This window comes from Pristis pectinata, chromosome 1, assembly GCF_009764475.1.
Source record: "Pristis pectinata isolate sPriPec2 chromosome 1, sPriPec2.1.pri, whole genome shotgun sequence".
NCBI lineage: Eukaryota > Metazoa > Chordata > Chondrichthyes > Rhinopristiformes > Pristidae > Pristis > Pristis pectinata.
Window position 1 is genome coordinate 112,175,689 of NC_067405.1, and position 24,218 is coordinate 112,199,906.

General features: G+C 38.7%; 1 protein-coding gene across 2 annotated transcripts in view; it reads right to left on the minus strand.

The window, feature by feature from the left end:
• kiaa0586 (KIAA0586 ortholog) overlaps positions 1–24,218 on the minus strand; it is a 379,886-nt gene that overhangs the window by 330,075 nt on the left and 25,593 nt on the right. For both annotated transcript variants that reach the window (XM_052029700.1, XM_052029708.1), the window contains 3 exons: positions 23,523–23,759; positions 16,395–16,599; positions 13,160–13,327 (listed from right to left, as the gene is read on the minus strand). In XM_052029700.1, coding sequence (XP_051885660.1) covers positions 13,160–13,327; positions 16,395–16,599; positions 23,523–23,759 — 610 coding nt within the window. The remainder of the gene's footprint in view (positions 1–13,159; positions 13,328–16,394; positions 16,600–23,522; positions 23,760–24,218) is intronic.

The window sequence follows — 24,218 nt, forward strand, 5'->3', positions numbered from 1 at the left end:
GAGAGAGAGAGAGAGAGAGAGAGAGAGAGGAGAGAGAGAGAGAGAGAGAGGAGAGAGAGAGAGAGAGAGAGAGACAGAAGCGAGAGAAGAGAGAGGAGAGAGGAGAGAGAGAGGAGAGAGAGAGGAAGGAGAGAGAGGGAGGGAGGGAGGGGAGGGAGGGAGGGAGGAGGGAGGGAGGGAGGAGGGAGGAGGGGAGAGAGAGGAGGGAGGGAGAGGAGAGAGAGAGGAGAGAGAGAGAGACCAGCCTGCTAGTTTTCTCTATCAATGGATGAGAAACAATAACTGTGTCTGCCACAGAAATCCATGTATGGAAGTTGGAAGTTGGAAGTAATCCGGTGGAGTTCACTTTGTTGCTGACCTGTAGAAGGAAACAGGTATTTGTGTGTGGACGACCACGACTCGGATGCTTTTCGGGGTGAGGAAGTCACTACCGAGTAAACACTGAAGTGTCGCTGGGGTTCCATCGTGGAACATTTGGATTTCGTATTTACTCTCTCTATGTTTCTCTACGTCTACGTCTTATCTTCAGACAACGGTGGTTGTTGAAGAAGCCCTTGCTCATGTTTCACCTTATGGCTTGCGGAACTGAACTTTAAGAACCATTCCTGAACTGGGAGTTTTGGACTTTGTCTCACACACACACACACACACACACACACGAAGAGTTTAGTTTTGGGGTTAACGTTCAAAGTTTAACATTTTTGAATTCTGACATACTAACATTTTTACTTTTATTTTACGTATTATCATAAGTAGCGATTAATAAAATAGTTTTTAACACTGAATCATGCTCAGGGTGTTTCTTTTGTTGCTGGTTCGTGACAGTAACGCTTTACAGCGCCAGCGACCTGGGTTCAATTCCCACCGCTGTCTGTAAGGAGTTTGTACATTCTCCCCGTGTCTGCGCGAGTTTCCTCCGGGTGCTCCAGTTTCCTCCCATATTCCAAAGACATACAGATTAGGAAGTCGTGGGCATGCTATATTGGCGCTGGAAGCGTGGCGACATTTGCGGGCTGCCCCCAGAACACTCTACGCAAAAAGATGAATTTCACTGTGTGTTTCGATGTACGTGTGACTAATAAAGATATCTTATCTTAGTATGCACTTGGAAGGGTGCAAACAAGTACACCTTTGTACAGACAAGTAATCTGCACGGGTGAATACTTTATACTGCAACTATTGAGATTTAAATTTGTCATGCAGTCTTTAAAAGTAAAAACATTACTCTGGTTCTGTGTGATATTTCTATATAATATATTAACACAGTAGTAGATTAAAGTTACCATTTAGAGAAACAAAGGACTGTAGATGCTGGAATCTAGATGAAAAACACTATGATGCTGGAGGAACTCAGCAGGCCAGAGTTCCACGGAGAAAAGCAGGCGGTCCATGTTTCGGGTCAGGAACCTTCTTCAGGACTGAAGATGGGAAAAGGGGAAGCCCAGTATATAGGAGGGAAAAGCAGAGCAGTGGTAGGTGGAATAAAGAGGGGAGGTGGGGTGGGCACAAGGTGGTGATAGGCAGACGCAGGTAAGAGATAGTGATAGGCAAGGGCAGGGGGGATGGGAGACCAGAACCACTGGGGGATGGGTCAAACGTAAGGAGAGAAGAAAATGGGGGGGGCTGAAAAAAGAGAGATCGGCTAGGAAAGGGAAGAAAAGAAGAAGCATGGTTGGAGGGGGAGGGGCGGGTGTGGGGATTACTTAGAGTGGGAGAATTCAATGTTCATGCCGTTAGGCTGCAAGGTTCCAAGACAGAAAATGAGGTGCTGTTCCTCCAGTTTGCGCTTGGAATTCTCCTGGCAGTGGAGGAGGCTGAGGACTGACATATCTGTGATAGTGTGGGAGGGGGAGTTGAAGTGACTGGCAACAGGGAGATGCAGATCACGGTTACAGATGGAGCGCAGGTGTTCTGCGAAATGGTCACCTAGTCTGCATTTGGTCTTACCAACGTAGAGGAGGCCACACTTGGAGCAGCGAATACAGTAGATGATATTAGGGGAGGTGCAGATGAATCTCTGTCTCACCTGAAAGGACTGTTTGGGTCCCTGGATGGAGGTGGTGTAGGGTCAGGTGTTGCACCCATGCTGGGAGCAGTGGAAAGTTCCCGGGGTGGGAGCGGGATGCGGGAGGGGGGATAGAATAGGAGTGAACTAGGGAGTCACGGAGAGAACAGTCCCTGCGAAAGGCAGAAAGGGGTGGGGAGCGGAAGATATGCTTGGTGGTGGGGTCCCATTGGAGATGGTGGGAGTGGCAGAGAATGATGTGTTAGATACGTAGGCTGATAGGATGAAATGTGAAGGGGGACCCTACCCTTGTTGGGTCCGGGAGAGGTGGGGGTGAGAGCAGAGGTGCGGGAAATGACAGAGTTTCGGGTGCGAGCTGTCTCGACCACAGAAAAGAAGTTGGACATCTCAGATGTCCTGGAGTGGAAAGCCTCATCATGGGAGCAGATGCAAAGAAGGCAGAGAAATTGAGAAAAAGGGATCGTGTCCTTGCAAGAGACAGGGTGGGAGGAGCTGTAATTGAGGTAGCTGTGGGTGTCAGTGGGTTTGTAGAAGATGTCAGTGGTTAAAGGAATCTCCTGAGATGGCGATGGAAAGATCAAGGAAGGAGAGAGAGGTGTCAGAGATACTGCAAGTGAACTGGAGAGCAGGGTGAAAATTTGTGGCGAAATTTATGAAACTGTCAAGTTCTGCACAGGTACAAGAAGTGGCACCAATGGAGTCATCAATATAGTGGAGAAAGATTTGAGGAATGGGGCCATTCCCCTGGAATGGGAAAGTTACCATTTCTTTTAAAAGGGAACATGCAAAATAACTGCAGAGTCCTGATTTTCTTCAGCTTGATTGTTTTGGCTTCAAAGTAGTTGATGCTAATATAGCCAGTATCTTTCATGCAGTCCGCTACATGGTCAAATGCCAGAAGCTCACTGTGTCACCATGCTCTCTAAAAATATTTTACATTTCAAGAGGCTATGTTTTTTCTTATTTATTAAGCATTTGATGATAGTACCCTTGGCAACATGGAGTCAATAGGAACCAATCTGAATGCAGACAATCAGATTGGAATTGAAGTGAAAAATTTGAAGAACCCCTGCTTAGTAATAACTGAGTGAAATTAATAAATTAATATTTAAATCAGACAACCTTACAAGTACAAAGACTCTGAATCAATTGTTCACTGCAATTTTTGGGCTACCAATGATGGAATCTGGCCACTTATCTGCTGCTGCTTGTCGTATGATTGCCTTTGTTACATTAATGGCCAAGTGATCCATTTTGTTTAAATGTAAGGATCCAATACCTCCCACTACTTTTCAATGGTTTTCTCAAACTATATCATGTTTAAACTTAGAAAAAATTAGGAGTGGCACTGTTGATTCTTCGCTTAAATTTGAGGAAGTTTGGAGACCATTCATTCAATATTTTCATATGATATAGATCCCTTTTTAATAATCTTTGAACTCAGAGAAGCGGAGTTGACAACATAGTAATGCTCTTTGTTCGTCGAAAAATATCAGTCCAGTTTTTTTTCTCTTTTGAAATTTTTTTTCAGTTTGTTTTGATTTATTACTTATAATTCTTTTTCAATCTGGGTTTTTTTTTAATACAATAAATCTTTTTCTTTCCCTTTCTGATTTTTTTTGTAATATATTCACTTACTAAGAGACCGTGGGGCCTAGAATATATTTTTTATTCTTTATGATTATATATGTCATGATTGTCTTCCCGATCTCTTTGTATCACGTGTATAATCCCCGATGTTATATGTATTAATCTGTATTAATTTGAAAATTAATAAAAAGATTGAAAAAGAAAGAATCAATTGTTCACAAATATTTAACTGCAGAAAACATAATTTCTTAGCTAAACTCTCATATTCTACGAAGGGAATCTCTTGGGCTCTGTATAGTGCCTTCCAATATGAAGGCAATTGAGAATGGCAATCAGCAAACCACTGCAATAATCTAAACATTCATTCTGTATATTGGGTTTCAAATTCCTTCTTCCACAATGCTGCACAATTAGAAATTAAACCATTTGCTTAAGTAGTCTCCAGAAGCTCTATGGTGGAAAGCAAAAGATTCATTTCCAACTTCGATTAGACGTTATTTTCATTGACTGCTTTCATTAAGCAGGAAGTGTTTAGAGTTATTAGGGATAAAGACAGGATCTCCATTAACCCAATATGTTCCAGGCTATTATTAACCATTAATGTACCAAAGGACACCATTAGTGGATATAAATCAGCATGGTTGTACCTGTTGAAACACATCTTATCCTTCATTTCCACACTGTAAACATGTACACAATCACATCTCACTTGTCAGCTTAACATTGCTGTACTGTTTTTGGAAAACTAAATAAAAAATAATATCTTTCATGACCGCAGCACACTCCACTCTGCATTACAACCAATGAAGTACTGTGGGCAGATAAGCATAATGACCAGCAAGCTCTGAACAAAGAAAAAGTCCGAGCCTATATAATTGCAATAGATGCAATGAAGCAAAATCAAACAACTTTACATTTCCAACAACGAAACAGTTCTTCATAATGACAAGTGGGGGAGGGGATAGTGGAAGAGGTTCAGAATGCACTGAACTTAACTTCTGATGTAATGTCAAGAGTCCTACCATCCGAGCTGAAATCATTAACAGTTAAGAAAAAAAGATGATTCCTCCTTTTATTTTAAATTACACACAAGGCAATGATACAACTAAAATTCTGTTCAATACTTATCACCTCATTATGGACTGATAATGCACAAGAGCACTGAAGGAAGAAGAAAATGGGACTACCTCCACAGGCACTTAAAACGTTAAAGGAGAATTTAATAGATTTTTACAATTGCAAAGAATTTTGGTGGGGTGATTAGCAAGCCAGTGAAAAGTCATCAACAATTATCAATTAAAATGGAGAGGTGCTAATAAAGTAGATACAGAGTGCAGGAAATGCTTTTTCACTACAATAATAGACAAATTTGTTAGTCTGTGCTGAATTTTCATTTTGCCTGCAGCTGCCCAAGGAGTTTCTGTAGGCTTCTGTCCAGCATTTTATACTAATTACAAGATTTTTGGTAATTATGAGATCTATTTCAACAAGGTCCCATTATCAATTTAGCCATTTGACTTTTTGGGCCTGGAACTTGTGAAATAGGCACATCTCCAACCATCTGCAGTACCTGAAACAAGCACAGACTGAACCAGGAAATGTAAATTAGAATATTTACTGTAATTTAAAATCTTGCATGGAAAGCAAAAGAGAGCAAAATGGGATTAAGGGAAATAGAGTAAAAAAAATACAAGTTATGGAATCTCCAAAAATGATTAAAATATGAAGCAATGAAATTCAACACTTATAAAAGTTAATTTTCAGTGCTGGTCAGTTATTTGTAGTAAGTAACTTATCAAGCTATTTACAATTTACTCAGACGGAAAAGCCCCAATTTATGCTGACCTGTTTGGAAAGAATCTGAAGAGCAATTACACCTCAACTTGATCTCTTGGGCGTTGCCAAATCTCTCAATGAAATATTGCTAGATCAAAGCTTGTAGCAACAAAGACCAAACAAGATAATAAGTTCCTCATTTAACCAAGCATATTATTCTAAAATGGTGACTGCCAATAGTCTTAAATGTTATCACAAAATATGAAACAATGTGTTTTATAATGCACAAGGGATGATTCCAGTAGTAATGGGTAATAGAACAGAACTCCATCTCCTGTCAAGCATCATCTCAAAAAAAAATGTTTGCAGGAATAGTATGGATGTAGGAATAGATGGTGTGAATTAGAATAAACAACAGTATATGCTGGGAGAGCACATGTGGTCATTAACCATGACTTTCAGATAACCTTCAGATAAATGGGTTGTGTATTAGATTTGATTGTTGACAACAGTTTGCATAGTGTCCTTAATATTGTGAATTTGTCCTAAGGTATTTCGTAGGAGCATAATTAAACAAAGTTTGATACTGAACTAGATATTGAGGAATATGACCAAAATGAGAGACTTGAGGATATTCTAGTGCGGAGGTCTTGGCTACAGAAGGCTTGACCACCAGTGACAGAGAAATAAAAACAGGAGATGAGCAAGAGACCACAACTAAAGGAGCATTTCAGAGGATTGTAATACTGGAGGAGGTTATAGGGAAATGAAGAGGCAAGGCCATGAAGAAATTTGAAACAAGTTTGACAACTTTTATACTGAAGTGTTGGCAAACCAGGGCCAATTTAGGTCAGTGATCACAGGTTTGATTTGGGAACAAGACTTCGTGCAAATTAGAATAAGGGATGCAGAATTTTGGATGAATTTGTTTATGTAGGATAGGAGACACAGGTTATGTAAATAATAATGAGAATTTGTGGATCCAATCTTTGTATAATGCTGGAAACAGAAACTTGGCAACCATTTAGAGTGTTCCATTGTATACAACTATTTGTCATTGCAGCAATTAACTTCCCAGGCACGATGCACTGGAGATTTTCACTGAACATCAGCCACAGCTGATTATCTAACAGAATGGTTTCCCAAGTGGCAGCCTGTAATGACAGTATAATATATACTGTTCAATCAGTCAATCCCCACTTTATTGTTCCTTCCTCTGTTTAAAAAGATAAGTGTCCAAGCGCCAAACAGGGAACTGAAGTGGAATATATTTGGGGGGGGTTGGAAATTACAGAAGAAATGAGAATTAACGTGGACATTAACTTGTCCGTTCGAGGAGACAGCAGCCTTCTATACCTCTGCCTCCAATTATTCATGGAGGGATGGAGACTTTGCATTTAAAATTTCTGCAGTGGCAGTTTTGAGACACCAAAGGCAACATATTTACCAGTGCTAAATAAAAGGCTGATGCACATACATTCCACAACAACAACCCCAAGTGATAACAGTAACATCGATCTGTATCAGACTGGTAGGCCCAAGATACCATAACTCTGCACAGGATCATAATGGAAGGTACAAGTGTAACAGCCAGGGCTGTCCCCATGGCTGAGGAATACCTAATCTGTGAGATCACTAGGCTAACTGAATTGGTAGAATTGCAATTCTCTTGAGGATAGTGTTATAAAATACCAAATTCATCTATCTCAACCAAAACTACAGCCATGTGTTGGGTACATATAATAGAATGGGAAAAAGAACAGAGACAAACAACCTGCTGGAATGTCCTTTGCCAGAGACACTCTCACCACTATGGGGAGATACAAAATTATGCAGTGTGTGTGTGTTAACACATATGGAAATAACACGGCTAGTACCATATAATCAGCAACACACTCAAACAATGGAGGCCTGATCATGTTACCAGAATATGAAGGATCTTCAGGAAGCTTATCATAGAGGGTTAATGAAGACAGATAGCTGATCACAAGCTCATCTGAACCTGATTGGCTCTGTGCCAATAACTGTATGTCAACACTTTGGGTGAACACACCGTACCATATGTCTTAATATGTAGTTCTTTCTTTTGTACAATTGTGGTCCACATCTAGTAAGGTGAAAGGACCCCTGCAGACACAAGAATAATTGAAATAGATACACTTGTTTCACTTGAGAATGGATGATGTGATTGATTTTTTGCTGCATAATTGACCACCCAATGATCTTAAATGCCCATTATCTGACAGTGTGATTTACATACAGCACCAATGAGATGATAATCATTTCAGTTAAAATAAGAATTTTACAAAAAATTAAGGAGAAAAATAGACAGAAATCCAGTCTAAAGGTTCCAGCAGCACTTCTCACCCAGCTGTTTGAACAATGGATCATAAAAGGTAGGAAAATCTAAACAAACAACCAAGAACAAAACATGAGATAAATAGAACTGGTAGATTATATCTTTTGTACTTAGGTCAATATCGATGGTCAGATACAGAAAGATGGTTAGTTTCAACCAAAGAAACTTAATATCCCAGGCTGCAGCACATTAATTCATGAAGTCCAACATTTGGTTATGTGGTCCTGGTCATACGATGTGCTCATTAGTGAACCACAAAGAAACCGAAGATCAGATTCGGAAAAATTAATCTAAAAATAAATGTACAAAATCCTGAAGTAAACAGGATTTTACCTTGTTGCACCCAAGTAGAAAAACTGTTTGTTCACTTGCCAAGCTCGAATGCTGTAATAGTGAAATGCCTTGAAGTGAAGGAATTATAACAGTTGACATGAAATAAAAGGACATGGGGGGAAAGTGAGATCAGTGTGGGGTATGCTAATAATCTAGGGCATGTTGAGGTCAAGGAGATGGTATTAGGTCTACTGAAGAACATTAAGGTGGATAAGTCCCCAGAGCCTGATGAGATCTGTCCTAAGTTATTGAGAGGCAAGAGAGGGGAATGCTGGAGACTTGACAAAGATCTTTGTATCCTCGAGCCACAGGCGAGGTCCCAGGGGACTGGAGAGTAGCCAATGTGTTCCTTTGTTTAAGGGTAATATGGATAATCAAGGAAATTATAAGCTAGTGAGCCTCACATCAGTGGTGGGGAAGCTATTTGTAAGGATTCATAAGGATAGGATTTAATCACATTTGGAAAAACATAGGCTTTTTAGGTATTGTCAGCATGGCTTTGTGTGGTGCAGATCATGGCTTTGTGTGTTTTTTTTTGAGGAAGTGATGAAGATGATTGATGTGGGTGGGGCAGTGGACATCATCCACATGGACTTCAGTAAGGCATTTAACAAGGTCTCTCACAGTAGGCTGATCCAGAAGATTAAGATGCATAGAATCCATGGTCACTTAGTAAACTGGACTCAAAATTGGCTTCTCAATGATTAAGAATTAAATCATTTCCAAAATAAGGAGTACAATTTTAAAAAAAAGCAGGAAGTTGAGAGTTTATGGGTAGAATTAAATAGAAAAAGGTTTTAGATTGTTGTGAAAATTTTGTGCCACATCAACACCAGACCCCAACACCACACCCACTGCAATAAGAACTATGAAGTGATGGAGGGTTGACAATTATTTAGCAAAGGCAAGCAATTATAACTGAGGATTTTAAGTTTCATGAAGATTAATAGAAGCAGACCAGCATATGTGCAAAAGGTCATTAATTTGTTTAGCATATTTTTCGACCACAATACATTCTGTATCCAACAAAGAGGAGAACACATCAGCAAGGAGTCTTGAGCTAAATTTATTTTAAGAACCTTATAAGGCATAAACATTTAACCAATAGCAAACATGATATCATTGCGTTCAATGTTACGTTTGAAAGGTGGAAATGGGAAATACCTACCAAAACTTCAGAATTTAGATCTAGGTAAAGGCCACAGTAAGATGGAAATAGCTCTTTACGGGTAAATTAACAGAAGATCAATGGGAGGTGTTCAAAGAAAAATTGTAATACATCCAAGACCTCTACTTGTCAAGAAAGTTACAGACAACTAAAAAGGAAAGCAGTAATACTAAAGCTGGGAGAGATACGATCATCAACAAAAAGGTGATAAAAGAGATGGTAAAGGCTACTGAATGGTGAATGATCTGTTTAGGAAACAAGCTCTATAGGAAACAAGCTCTGTAGAAAACAGAGAGCAAGGATATTGGGCAGATCTTTTAATTAGCAGGAACTGCATTGGGTGCAATCATTTCTACCCAAAGTAAACAGATCTGCCATCTTCACCTTTAACATTAATGTAATTGGATAATGATCATCATTGTTGACTGTCATAAGTCACTGCACATTTGAAACATGGACATTTTGAGTGCTATTGGCCTTATAATTTAGTCAATAAAGATGTAGTCATGATAATGGAAATACAAATCTGATTCAATAAATGTTACGCATTTGGAATATATGGATGACAAAAACTTGATCAAGGAAATTGGTAATAAGAATGGCCAGAAAATTCAAGAAAATTTCCAAGTCTGGGATGAGTAAAATTATGACTGCAAATGGTATTGTTATTGGTTTATTATTGTCACTTGTACCAAGGTACAGTGAAAAACTTGTCTTACAAACTGATCTTACAGGTCAATTCATTACACAGTGCAGTTACTTCAAGTTAGTACAGAGTGCATTGATGTAGTACAGGTAAAAAAAAATAACAGTACAGAGTAAAGTGTCACAGCTACAGAGAAAGTGCAGTGCAATAAGGTGCAAGGTCACAACAAGGTAGATTGTGAGGTCAGAGTCCATCTCATTGTATAAGGGAACTGTTCAATAGTCTTATCACAGTGGGGTAGAAGCTGTCCTTAAGTCTGGTGGTACGTGCCCTCAGGCACCTGTATCTTCTACCCGATGGAAGAGTAGAGAAGAGAGAATGTCCCAGGTGGGTGGGGTCTTTGATTATGCTGGCTGCTTCACCAAGACAATGAGAGGTAAAGACAGAGTCCAAGGAGGGGAGACTGGTGTCCTTTATGCGCTGGGCTGTGTCCACAACTCTCTGCAGTTTCTTGCAGTCTTAGGCAGAGCAGTTGCCATACCAAGCCATGATACATCCTGATAGGATGCTTTCTATGGTGCATTGGGAAAAGTTGGTGAGAGTCAAAGGGGACAAACCAAATTTCTTTCGCCTCCTGAGGAAGTAGAGGTGCTGGTGAGCTTTCTTGGCCATGGCATCCACGTGGTTTGTCCAGGACAGGTTGTTGGTCATGTTCACTCCCAGGAACTCAAAGCTGTCAACCCTCTCGACCTCGGCACCATTGATGTAGACAGGTGTATGTACACTGCCTCCTTTCCTGAAGTCAATGACCAGCTCTTTAGTTTTGTTGACATTGAGGGAAAGGTTGTTGTCATGACACCATTCCACTAAGCTCTCTATCTCCTTCCTGTACTCCGATTCATCACTGTTTGAGATACGGCCTACAACGGTAGTATCATCTGCAAACTTGTAGATGGAGTTAGAGCAGAATCTGGCCACACAGTCATGAGTGTATAGGGAATAGAGTAGAGGGCTGAGGACGCAGCCTTGAGGTGCACCAGTGTTGAGAATAATCGTGCCGGAGGAATTGCTGCCTATCCTCACTGATTACAGTCCCTTTGTTAGAAAGTCAAGGATCCAGTTACAGAGGGAGGTGTTGAGGGAGGTCAGGAAAGGGCACGAGGGAAAGGTGGAACACAGAAAAGATCAGAGTCACAATGGCATAGTTCACGTATGGGTCGTTGTCTCACTGAAGAAGATTACGAGGATGAAGAAACAAGGTCTTTGAAGGATTTAAACACATTAACACATTTTAATTTTAATGTGTTGTGTATTGGAGATTGATACAAGTTAGCCATTATTAAGAGTGGGGGTAGGGAAAGAAGAGGAACAAGAAAGCACATTGTTGCAGAGAAGGACTTTAGTGACTGAAATATTGTAAAATCTGTAACTATGTTTTGGACTGAATATGATACTAAGATTGACAAGTCTCGATCAGCCTGAGTCATGATAAGAAAGTCATTAATGGTTTAGAATACATGGCAGGGATCAAAGATTATAGTTTTGATCTTTCTGATGTTTGGCTTGAGGAAATTTAAGAGTAATCGAAGACAATGCTAGTCAAAAAGCACAATTACAACGAAGAGTGTAAAAAAGAAACTGGAGCTTCAGTTTGAATTCTTTAGCACTCAGGATTTTTAAGCACTTATCTTAAAAAGCTAAAAAGGTAGAAAAGTATTGAGCAGGTGACAATTGGATTAATAATCTTGAGGCGTAATCCAGTGACATGGGTTCAGATTCCGCACCCCCCCCCGACTGCTGGTAAATTTGGATTTAGTTAACAAAAGATATTGCAATGTACAACTAATATGGTGACTAGCAAACAATTGCAAAGACCTATTTTGGTACCACTTTCTTTCAGAGTAGGAAACAATCCTATTTGTGGCTCCATTGCTGCTGTAATGTGGTTGACTTCAAATTGCTTTCCAAAATGCCTAACAAGCCAGTTATACCAAAGAGCCATGACAAAACATAATAAAAATATATCTGCATGATGTCACCCAGCAACAATCTAAGCATCTAACTCAGTCACAACAAAGACCAAATCAACCCTGCCAAATACTCTTCAAGAACATTTGTGGAGTGAGAGAGTTGGCACACAAACAAGTCAATGCAGAAAAGTAGCAGCTTTTGGTTGATGTTGCAGATTAATCTATCGCAATTCTTGGTTTGCCCCATTCCTCCAGCAAGTCAGTTTCACTCTGCAATCTTGCATTACTTAGCATCATTATTATACTAAATGGGATAGATTCAAAATAGATCTAGCAACTTTAAACTGAGCATCAATGAAAACAGTGTTGCACATTAACAGCAGCAGAATTATAGATAGATTCAGAAGATTTTCAAAGGGATCCGAATACGACCTCATTTAGGAATAATTTGCAGGGCTGTATGGAACAAATGGGGTAGTGGCATGAACTGGATTGCAAGAGAGTTATCCTGTTCCTATCCTGTTTCATTAAGTACTCACTGATTTGGAAGGGTATATATGTAAACTAAGCAATCCTAATACGGTATGGTATGGGCATATACGGTAATCCTAATACGGTACGGGCGGCACAGTAGCGTAGCGGTTAGCGCGACACTATTACAGCACCAGCAATTGGGGTTCGATTCCCATCACTGTCTGTAAGGTGCTTGTACGTTCTCCTGCGTGGGTCTCCTCCGGGTGCTCCGGTTTCCTCCCACATTGCAAAGACGTACGGGTAGGTTAATTTGGGTTTAAAATGGGCGGCGCGGACTCGTTGGGCCAGAAAGGCCTGTTACCACACTGTAAATAAAATTTTTTTTTTAAATTTTTAAAAATATTTCACACATTCATTTGCCTGAGTATAATTCATCATCAATTTATTATTAAACGTCACTTCCTATTACAGCCATAGGTTTTTTGCAGATGCTCCACTATTTTACCTTGATGATGATTTCACTTACGATGATCCTAACAAAGAATTTGTTCCAGATTAATCAGAGATTCATTAACGATGGAATACTGACATTTCTTAGCATTTAGCAGATGAAGTGATATTTTCATGGTTTACATTATGATTACTTTACAATGCAGGATTGAATGATTTAACGTTTTGTATCTGTACCTCCATGTCATCAAAAGTATTACTGCTTAGACTTTATCTTCCATTCCCAAAAATTTAATTTGATACTGCCAAAATTATGTCTTTAAACTTAATCAGAGGTCATTATTTTTGATAATCCTTTTGCTATTACCTTGACCAGCTGTGGAAATCCTTTCATTTGCTTTGGCTTTCTGAACAGCAAACTTCATCTTCTGTTGAACCTGAACATCCTTAGACATTGGCACTGGGGCAGACTTGCGAGGTGCTGGGGTCTGCAGAGAACTTCCTATGCCAATTGCACCAGGACAACTCTGATAAGCTGAAGTTAAAGCAACAATTTAAAGGCTAGTTTATTCTTCTTCAAAACTATAAACATGTTACCCCAAGAAAGTGGGGACGTCAATGCCTTGCTGTAATAAAGCACTTCATAATGCCAAATATTGACTGAATTTGATTAACCTCTTAACACCAGTCTGCCATTATGGCCACGAGTTTCCAGTCACTTGCTATTTCAATCCTGCATCTACTCTATCTTTCACCTCACTGTCCTTGGTTTTATAAAGTTCAATACCATTGCCCTGAAACATTTCAACAGAATAGTGTATTCCAAACTTTGGGTTTTCAATTACAAAGATGCAATGTACATCCATAGTTTAACCTTCTAGACATTGATTACTCCTTCCATTGCATTATCAATATGGCAAGTTATAACTTATATATAAAGGTCAAAAATCTTGGAGTAAACTTTATTGGAAACATTTAAATGTGACTTTTAGATGTGGAATTATAATTCTGCAAAACCACCAAAATCCTTTCTTTCCTTGCATTACTAAACATTATTACTACCATTATTTGGAATAAAAACAAATGCTCATATAATTTGTGCACAGCTTGCTTTTTCACAATTACAGATTACTACTAGTTTATAATAGAGTAACCCTGAATTGGCCTGTAGCCAATGAAACTGAAAGCATCAAGAACAATTTTACAAGAATGTAAATCTTTCATTTAAGAAGCTACAATATTGATGCAACAGGAATCACATTTTAACAGGAAAATCATAAAACTAATGTAGAAGCCACAAAGTAGTGATGTAAGAATTAAGGCTTTTATTCTGCATCACAGTGTACATGTAGCACTGTCATCCCACCTATTAAAAATGTTCTATTTTGCAGACCAGTAAAGGAAGTGCCCTCTAGTGCACAAATGAAGAAAAACCTTGTTTATAGGAAAGGTGGATTTTTTTTACCAATACTGACTTCAACAACTTAACTTGAAAGCCAACTATTTTTTTAGGCTGATTTAACAAATCAAACTGAAATATTCTGTAATAGTTGAAGCAGGTAATTTTATTCAGCAAAATGAAACTATGTGATTATTCCCAATGTTAACATATATCATAAAACAAATGTTTAATTTGTAACTCTAAAAAATAATTGAGACCATAGTGTATCATACAAGCTAATATTCAATGAACCAAAATTGAAATGTAAACAACTCTCATTTCATTGTAAGGTATTAAATGTTTATGATTAGAGAATGTTGAGTCTGCTGTATGAAGAGAGATCGAGTAGACCTGGACTGTACAGTATGGAAGAATGAGAGGGGGTCTCATTGAAACTTATAAAATTGATAAAGGTCTTGCTAGCTAGATGCAGGAAGGATGTTCCCTTGACTAAGGAGTCAAGGACCATGGCGCACAGTTTGAGGACCAAGATGAGGAAAAATCTGGAGAAAGAATTGTACTCTATATCTAGTTATTTTGTATCTGGTCTGGTGATCACCAAGACAACATTGGTTCCAAAAGTGAATTCATTTTCCTCATTAATGTCATTCATATTGACCTGAGTCTAGTTGCATTAGAGAGAGTTCAATGGAGATTCACCAGGATTTTCCCTGGACTGGAGGACCTCAGTAATGAGGAGAAATCGGATAGGCTGGGTTTGTTTACCCTGGAATGAAGGAGGCTGAGGTGTGACCTGATAGAGGTATATTAAACTATAAGAGGCAAAGATAGGATCAATATTCAGAATCTTTTTTCCCCATTATACTGGCATCAAAAACAAGAGGGCATAACTTTAAGGTGAGAGGAAGGAACTTTAAAAGGGATTTGAGAAAGTGTTTGATACCTGGAGCACACTGCCAACAGAGGTGGTGGAATCACACAATTACTGTTTAAGAGGCATTGAGACAGACAATTAAATAGGCAAGGCATAGAAGGATACAATCCTATTGCAGACAAATGGAATTAGTGTAGATGGGGCAAAAAGGTTGACATGGGGCTGTTTCTGTGCTGTACAACTTATGATTTGTTCATAAGAAATATGAGCAAGAGTTATCCATTCAGCCAGCACCACCATTAAAACAAGATCATGGCTGATCTTCTCAGTGCCATCAACATTTCTCCTGATTCCCTTAGTATTCAAAAATCTAATGATATTCATTTTGAATGAACTCAATGATTCAGTCTCTGCAGCCCTCCAGGGTAATGAATTCTGTTGCCACTTTCAGGGGACTATGGACTTGAACCCCAAGGTCCCTCCAACGCCCAGTCATTTACTGTACATGTCCTACCCCTATTTTCCTTCCCAAAATGCATCACCTCATATTGTTGGGACTAAATTCCATTTGTCAATGCTCTGCCCATTAGTCATTTTTATCAATGTGATTGATTGTGATCGGCAAGTTTAGTTTGCACAACTTGGAATTCTGAAATTTTTGCTGGTGATTTGGAATGAAATTCTGTGGTTTTATTTGACAAAACCATAAATCCTTAACTGTAACAATTAATACATCACTTATGTCTAGCAAAGACCAAACTTGCTACAATTTCCCAGCAGTCACACCAGGGAATCAGCCTGCAAAATTGCAAGTACAGGAACAGCTGCAAGGGACCAAGTATAAAAGTAATTTATATAGCTTTTGAATAAGTTAAGTTTTCTTAAATGTTTTTAAACTGGTTATAAATGTATTAAGATTTTTAAAAATTGTTTCATCAATTTTGAAAGGTCAGGGTCATTGAAAAGCAATTAAAGCTCTTGATTGGTTAGACGGTTAGATAAGCCTTTGGGAATGTAGCTTAGTCAGCTAAACTGTTTTCGGCTTTGTGGACAGGGTTCTGACCTGGAAGCTCAACTTTTGGAAGAAACTAAAAATAATCATAATTTTCACACCCAAATTAATCTTATTAAAAAATCCCAATCTTAACAATGATTTTTGTAACAATATACAACATTAATTCTTTTAATATAAAGTCGCCTATTAATGACTCTATAACAAACATTCAGCTAAATTTCAATGACACTGAAGCTCCAAGTAATTTTCAACAATACTGAAACAGATAAAGCTATTTTTCCACGTCACATTGAACTGCTTGCTCTTCTCACCTTGTGTTGCTGTAGAGATGTCAGATGGCACATCTCTGAGTGAAACGCAATTGATTTTGTTGCTAGGCAACTTCTGGAGTCCTTGATTCAGTGTCCGTGCTGTAGAACATGTTGCTGAACTTTGCAACAATGCGTCAGAATGTGCTGGGAATGCACCATCTGGGTGAATGCAGCTTGTTGTGAATGCTGAGGTAAACATTCGCGACTGAAAGACAGACAAAAATTTAGTACCAGTAATAGTCACTGTGCAATGATTCCTTTAACTGAGCAACATACAACTTTTGTGAAGTACTGTGAGTAAATGTGAAGGATTTAGGAAATTATACAGGTATACCATGCCAGCTTAAACCACCTTAAATAATACAATTATAATATTAATTTTGATAGGCAATATGTTTATCGTTATATTTGTTCTATTAATCCGCATTTGGGGTGTTTATGTATCCATAGCCAACCCCTAAAATACTGTGATAAACAAAGAATGTTTTGGATGTCTGGGTTTTGTCATTAGAAGCTCTTAAGATGTGAACCTACCTTGTCTCAACAAAGGTGTTTGATGGTCTTGTCACTTAAGAAGTGCTCCCATTGTAAATGTATAACTTTACAGAACCTTTAGTTCACACCCAGAATATCAAAGTAAACTAACACTATAACCATTGAAACTATATTAGATTGTTTGCTATTATCTTTGTACCTAGAGGATATAAAAACTCGATGTATTTTGAGTTGGCAGAGATTCTTCCACCAGGTTTTCTCTGTATGTCTGCTTGTGCTGAATAAAGACCTGCTACATCCATAGCTCATTCAAAGTTATCATAGCTTCAGAAAGCAACCAAAAACATAAGATCCTTTTTTTTTATAGAAAAAAAGTTAATTTTTTTGAATATTGCCTTCAGAATATTTAGTCTGGAATTTTAATATTTGCATAACATCATGACATCTTTGTAACAATTTTGTTACTGAAGGCAGTTTATCTTTAATAATGTCTCAAATTTGTAAGAAAAAGCTCTAAAATTTCAAAGGATAATTTTAAGTGCAGTCTTTTCATATGCAGTGATATGTAACCTGACTGTAAGTGTTTGTGTTGAAATTATATGATGAAGAACCTCCTGGGTTTAGACTTTGCTTTGTAAAAGGCTTTAATAATGTTTAGAAGCTAAATTTGGACTTTACACATCTTATTTCATAAGACCTTGGTATTTGTGATCTGTGATGTCACAGCTACATGAAAGGGGACAAAACCGCCACTCTAATTCATTTAGAATACAAACAGAATTTAAAAATCAGAAATTTAGGTGGTTTTCATGCAACACTACTGTTTTGATCTCATCATCTTTCTTCCATTCACTTTGAGGAATATTATTTATTTATCTCTATTCCATAATTTTGCCTCTTTGTACACTAGTGTGTTATTGAAACTGACACTCACTGCAAACAATTAGGTATTATTATTAAAGATAAACTATCTTCAGTAACAAAATTAATACAAAGATGTCATGATATTTGGCAAATATGAAAATCTCATACCAAATATTCTGAAGGTAAAGTTCAAAAAATTTTAAAGAGGGATCATATCTTGGAAGTTCTTGCAAGATTTATTTAAAAGGATGAATTTAAGTAGTAAAGTATCATGGAAATATACATAGGGTTTACAAGAGAGTGGAAGGAGAGAAAAATATTCTCATTTCCAAATGGCACTGACGTTTTTATTTCTGAAATTTAACTGTGGAAAAAGTTTGCCCTTTTATATCACAAATAAAAAAGTGGGGCCAAATCTGAATCTGATCAAACTGGAAACATTTCATCAGATTCATATTTAGTTTATTGTCATATACACCAGGATGCAATGAAATTCCTTGCTCGTGTATAGGTTCAGTGAAATAATTTGCATTTATGTTTTATATTGTGCCTCATGATGAGAATTTTTTTAAGTGCAAGTTTCAGAGATAGATAATCTTTTTTATTTATTTTGGGAATGTGAGTAGAGAGATAAGTTGGCCAGGATGTTGTAAAAACTGCCTTCCTCCAAATAGCAGCTTGGAAGTCATTGACCTCCAGCTGAACAGATAGCTAAGGCTTTGATTTAATGCCTTATCTGAAGAGTGGCCCCCTTCGTTGTACAGTGCAGATTTCATGTTCAGCCCCAGGCTGAATTTGAAATCTTACTCAAAGGCAAGAGTACTGCCACTGAAACAAACCAGTACTACCACATGCATGGAACTTAGCATCTGACTGGCTCTTTCAGTGTCTTTTGATATTTTGAAATGTAGGACCCAAACTAAATTAAGGTGGGACTTGGCACAGCTAGAGAAGCTGCTGCCTCACAGTTCCAATGATGGGATTCAATCCTGACTAATGGTGCTGTCTATGTAGGGTTTGCACATTTTCCCTGTGACTGTGTTGATTTCCTCTGGGTGCTATGGTTTCCTCCTATATCCCAAAAAATGTACAGGTTGGTAAGTTGATTGGCCACTGTAAATTGCCTAGTGTGTAAGTGAGTGGTAGAATCTCAGGGAGTTGAGAGGAATGCAGGAAGTATAAAACAGGTTAAGTTAGGTTAGGGTAGGGTTAGTGTAAATGATGCATGATGGTTGATGTGGACCTGATGGGCCAGAGGATCTGTTTCCATGCTGTATCTCTCTATGACTCTAAAGTCAAAAGGGAATAATGGAAAATGGCAAAGTAAGAAAAATTAATTTTTCCCAAAGGAAAGCCACAATTCCATTGGCTGAACAGATTGAAAATGAAACATTTAAAATCATAATTCTTATTTCATGTATTCAAATAAATCAGGTTACACACTTGTCAATAACAAGCAGAAGTGTATTTATCTCTGGAGGACCATTGGCTATATCCTTCTTACAGGTCAGTTTTTCACTTCCATGCCTGCACTTTGCAATGCAGAAATCGAACGAGAGGTTAGATATACAAGCTGGATGCCAGTGCATCTGACTTCGCACTCCACCAACAGAGTCACTTCAGAGTCCAATGGCAGAACACAAAAGTTCTGTGCTGCTAGGGCAAATGCATTTCCCATTCCAGGTGGCTGGCATAAGCTGCATGAAACCAATTTATTCAAATGGGTCATCAGCCTTGATGAGAAGGGTAAATGTGGGTGAACAGTTTGTTCATTTTTCCTTATTTTAACTTCCTTTTATGTTTTCAATGTAATTTTTACTACTTATAAACATATTTAATATTTTTATTATTTTTAAATGCCATTTGAGAGATTTAACAAAACAGTTCAAAGATCTTTGCTGACAAAAGGCTATTAGGGTATTGCAGGGGCAGGGCCTCCACTGCCACCCGAGGCCACGTCACCTCTCAGAGCCCACTTCACTCCATGGGATGACAAAAACAGATGGGCCTCATGCTTGACAGGATCGACAGAACCACAAATGGTAGGTACAGCCACATGAATAGAGCATGGGCTGCCTGAATTCAGCCTCTAATTCCAGTTGATCTCTGGTGGTAAAGCCAAAATGAACAAGAGGAAAGCAATACCATAATAAGGGTATCACTATATCAGGGTCACTAATTTATGGGAATATGGCAACTGAAATTAAGTTATGCCTTACAGGGAATATATAATAAAAAAAACACAGCTGTACACACATACGATGTTCACATTGATAATAGAAACTACCTGTAAACTTACTGCACTCTAATAAAAGTCTTGAGTCAATGATGGCCCTGCAGCTTTGACAAGTTGGCATAGTTCATTTCTAATCTAGATGTGGGTATACAGCATTCAAAAATACCCTTGCTTAAGAGCATTTGAAAAAAAATTAAACACATTCGGAAGTTGAATGATCAAATTTATTTTGTATCTTGTAATATCTTACTTTACAACCTTTCAATAAGAAATAACTGAACTCCTTAAATATTGTGTTTTTGAATGCAAGTTTGAGGGGAATAGAGAAAACTAGAAGATTCAACGGGAAAGGTGATTAAATATGGCAAGCTAACACTAAAATTGCTTTCCCCAGAGTTTGTGAACAATATTCAGTTCTTTAAGGCTTTTAGTGATCCAACATGTTGGAAAGTCCCAAGGGTTCTGCTCCTGAGCTGCCAACATTGGAATACTAAGCTCTCCAAAAATCTCAACATTCCAATGCTAACTTCATTTCCCTGGGCCACTCAAAGCTCCCGCGTCCATCAATATTGGCTGCATCAATTTCAGTTGATGAACCTGTACAGTGGGCAAGGCAGATTTAATAGAACTCTACACTATTAGTAATACAAATAGTCAAACAAAATCAGTTAATGCAGTCACAGAGAATTTCACCTCAATTCTGTACCTTTACTAATCTGATATTCTGTAATTGTGTAGAATGATAATTATTAACACATTACTAACTGTATGCGCGGTTAAAATTTTTTTTTGATTTTAAAAAAATTCTTTTTAGGTGGGAAGTGTGTTACGGACTAGGTTACTATTGGTGAATGTCCCTTTAAGATAGAGCAGAGTGGTGTGTGTGTGTGTGTGTGTGTGTGTGTGTGTGTGTGTGTGTGTGTGTGTGTGTGTGTGTGTGTGTGTGTGTGTGTGCGTGACGACGTCAACAGAAGATAATGACGTTTTTTGGAGCAGTGGGGGGAGGGGGGGAGAGAGATACCAGCCTGCTAGTCTCTATCAATGGATGAAAAACAATAACTGTGCCTGTCACTACAATCCACGTATGGATTTTTGGAATAATTTAGTGGAGTCCACTTTGTCGTTAACCTGTAGAAGGAAACAGGTATTTGTGTGGACAGCCACGTTTCGGATGCCTTTCGGGGTGGCAGATACTTCGGAACAAAGCAGTGGAGTCCACTTTGTCGTTAACCTGTAGTGGAAAACAGGTATTTGTGTGGACGGCCATGATTCAAATGTTTTTCGGGGTGGCAGATGCTTCGGAACAAAGCGGTGGAGTAGTCACTGCTGAGTAGGCACTGAGGTGTCGTATGGGTTCCATCGTGGAACATTTGGATTTCGTAATTACTCTCTATTTTCTCTCTACGTTTTGTCTTCAGTCAACAGTGGTTGTTGAAGAAGCCTTTGCTCACGTTTCACCTTACAGCTTGCTGAACTGAACTTTGAGAACTATTCCTAGACTTGGAGTTTGGGAATTTGCCACACATGCACACTTCAAGTTTAGTTTTTGGGGTTAATGTTTAAGATCTAACATTTTTACTTCTAACATACTAACATTTTTACTTTTATTTTTCTTATTATCATAAGTAATTATTAATAAAATAGTTTTTAACACTTATACATGACTTGGTGTGTTTCTTCTGTTGCTGGTATGTGACGGTAGAGTCCATACTTCAACATGCCATCCCAAAGACAGAATTCATACCAATACAGCGTCCATCCAAACTGCAGTGCTGCGTCAATTTGCAAATAAATCAAAGAACCTTTGGTTCATTGAAGGGTCCTATGCATGTACTTTCCCAAAAACTTTTTGATACAATCTTTATGTGAATTCCTTCTAGAGAATGCCAAATTACCTAAATATCCTTGTGGGATGAGCTGTTCATTTATAATGCAATTTTCTCAACAAAAAAGTGCCAAGCAATGATCTTCAATGATCATCAACAAAAAAGTCTCACCACTACCCTTGACATTCAATGGCATTACCATATTTCATCTCTCCGTACTTCCATATGAAATAGACTCAATGGAGCAAATGACCTCCTCCTATACTGTAGATGGTGGAAAGGCTTTGAACATTTCATTCCCTCACCTAGTCTTCCCACAAACTTTTCTCGCCCCTCCCAAGAATCTACCACTCACCTACAACTGGGACAATTTACAGTGGTCAGTTAACCTACCAACCCATGTGTCTTTGGGATATGGGAGGAAAGCAGAGCACCAGAGTGAAATTCATGTGATCACAAGGAGAATGTACAAAACACAAGACAGCGTAGAATCAAGGAGAGGAACAGCACAAAATATGCCCTTTGGCCCATTGAGTCCACATCAACCATTAACCACCCGTTTACACATATCCCACTTTTTTTTTTGTTATTCTGCCCACATTCCAGCTAACTCATTAGTATGCCAAATCCTTTTATCCACAGATGTACTATTTGTGGATTTGCATGCCTACAAGATTGGCCACATAATACTGGGAGTGTGGGCCAAGTATGCAGCTAGAGCTGGGATTACTGGTCATCAGAAACTTGAATAGGTTTGCAGCTGAAGCCTGGGTCTGGGATCAGGGCCTGATCAAAACAAGCTGAACTCCCCCAAGCATTCTGGTTTCCCACACCCTTTAAATTCACTTGTAAGATCGCTATACAACTATGTAATGTTTAAACTGGAAACACAAATTAGAACACCATCTTATATACTATTTGGGTGGCTTATAACTCAATGGCATGAACATTGATTTTTCCAATTTTGGGTAACCCCCCCCCCAGGTGTTCTTTTCCCACACAAATTCACTCATCCACCTAGTTTACTTCTCCCCTCCCTCCTCCCCATCCAGTTCCATCTGTCATCAGCCCATCAACCAACCCATGTCCCCCCATCTGGTTTCACCTATCATCTACCAGCCGCTACCCCATCCACCCCTCCACATATTGCTATATACCAACAATCTTTCCTCTTCCCCCTCAGTCCTCATGCAGGGTCTTGACCCTAAACATCAATTTACACCTTTTGCCTAAACAGATGCTGCAATTTGAGAGTCTGTTGCCATACTGTCCACTTGTCTGAATGAATGCAGCTCCAACAATTTCAAGAAGCTTAACATCACCCAAGAAAGAAGCAGTATACTCGAGTGGCACCTCATTAACCAGCCTATATTTCATTTATGCCTCCACTGGCAAGCAGTAACATATACAAAATGCACCACAGTAGAACATCCAGGTTACTGTAACCCCACCTCCCAAACCAAGACCAGGGAAATAAGCACATTGAAATACCATTACCTGCAGGTTCCCCTCAAGTCAAACATAGTCCTTCAATGTTACTGGGTCTAAATCCTGGAACTTCCTGCCCAACAGCACTGCAGAAGTACCTTCACCAAAACTGTTTCAAGGCAGCAGCTCACCACCACCTTCTCAAGGGTGATTAGGGATGGGCAATAAATGCTGTCCTTGCCAGCAATGCCCAGATCATGGAAAATGAATAAAAAATACCTGGAGTTCCAGCTGATGTTCTTGAATTTTTTCCAGATGGCTCAGTCGTTGATTCAAAAGCATGGTTAACTGTGCCTCCAGTTCTCTCACTCTGTATATATGTTTCTGGGACTTTGGATCCTGAGTCGAAGCCTTTGCTTGCTCTTCTGCAATCTGCTTTACTTGTTGATCCATTTCCTGGAGTTTAGTCACCAACTCAGTCACAGTAGCAATCTTAGCTCCAAGGTCACTCTGAGCCTACATTTAATAAACTTCAATTAACTACAAAGATATAAAAAAGTTCTCAAAAACTTAAATTTGATTAAGCAGATCAAACAAACCATTATATCCAATTCTCAAATGGTGGACTCATGATATCCATCAAATAATTTGCACGGCATTTGGTCATTTTTGAGGTCTGTGAAATTCAATTTTCAATTTTTATTTTTAGGATGTGGGCTTCATGTTGCATTTTTGCTGCTTCCTAGTTCACTAAGGTAATGCTAGTGGGCCTAAATCTTCAGTTGCTGCAGTCAGCGTGGTAAACAAATGTCCAATATGAAATTTAAAGCAAACCCTGGAATTCATTGCCATGTTTTAATCAGGGAGCAGGAAGAAGTAGCTACTTTAACAAGGCTGGAGGCAGAGCCCTATGCAGTAAAAGCAAATCCAAAAATTACAGCTTCCCATCATGTTTTGGGAGCAGCAAACTTATAG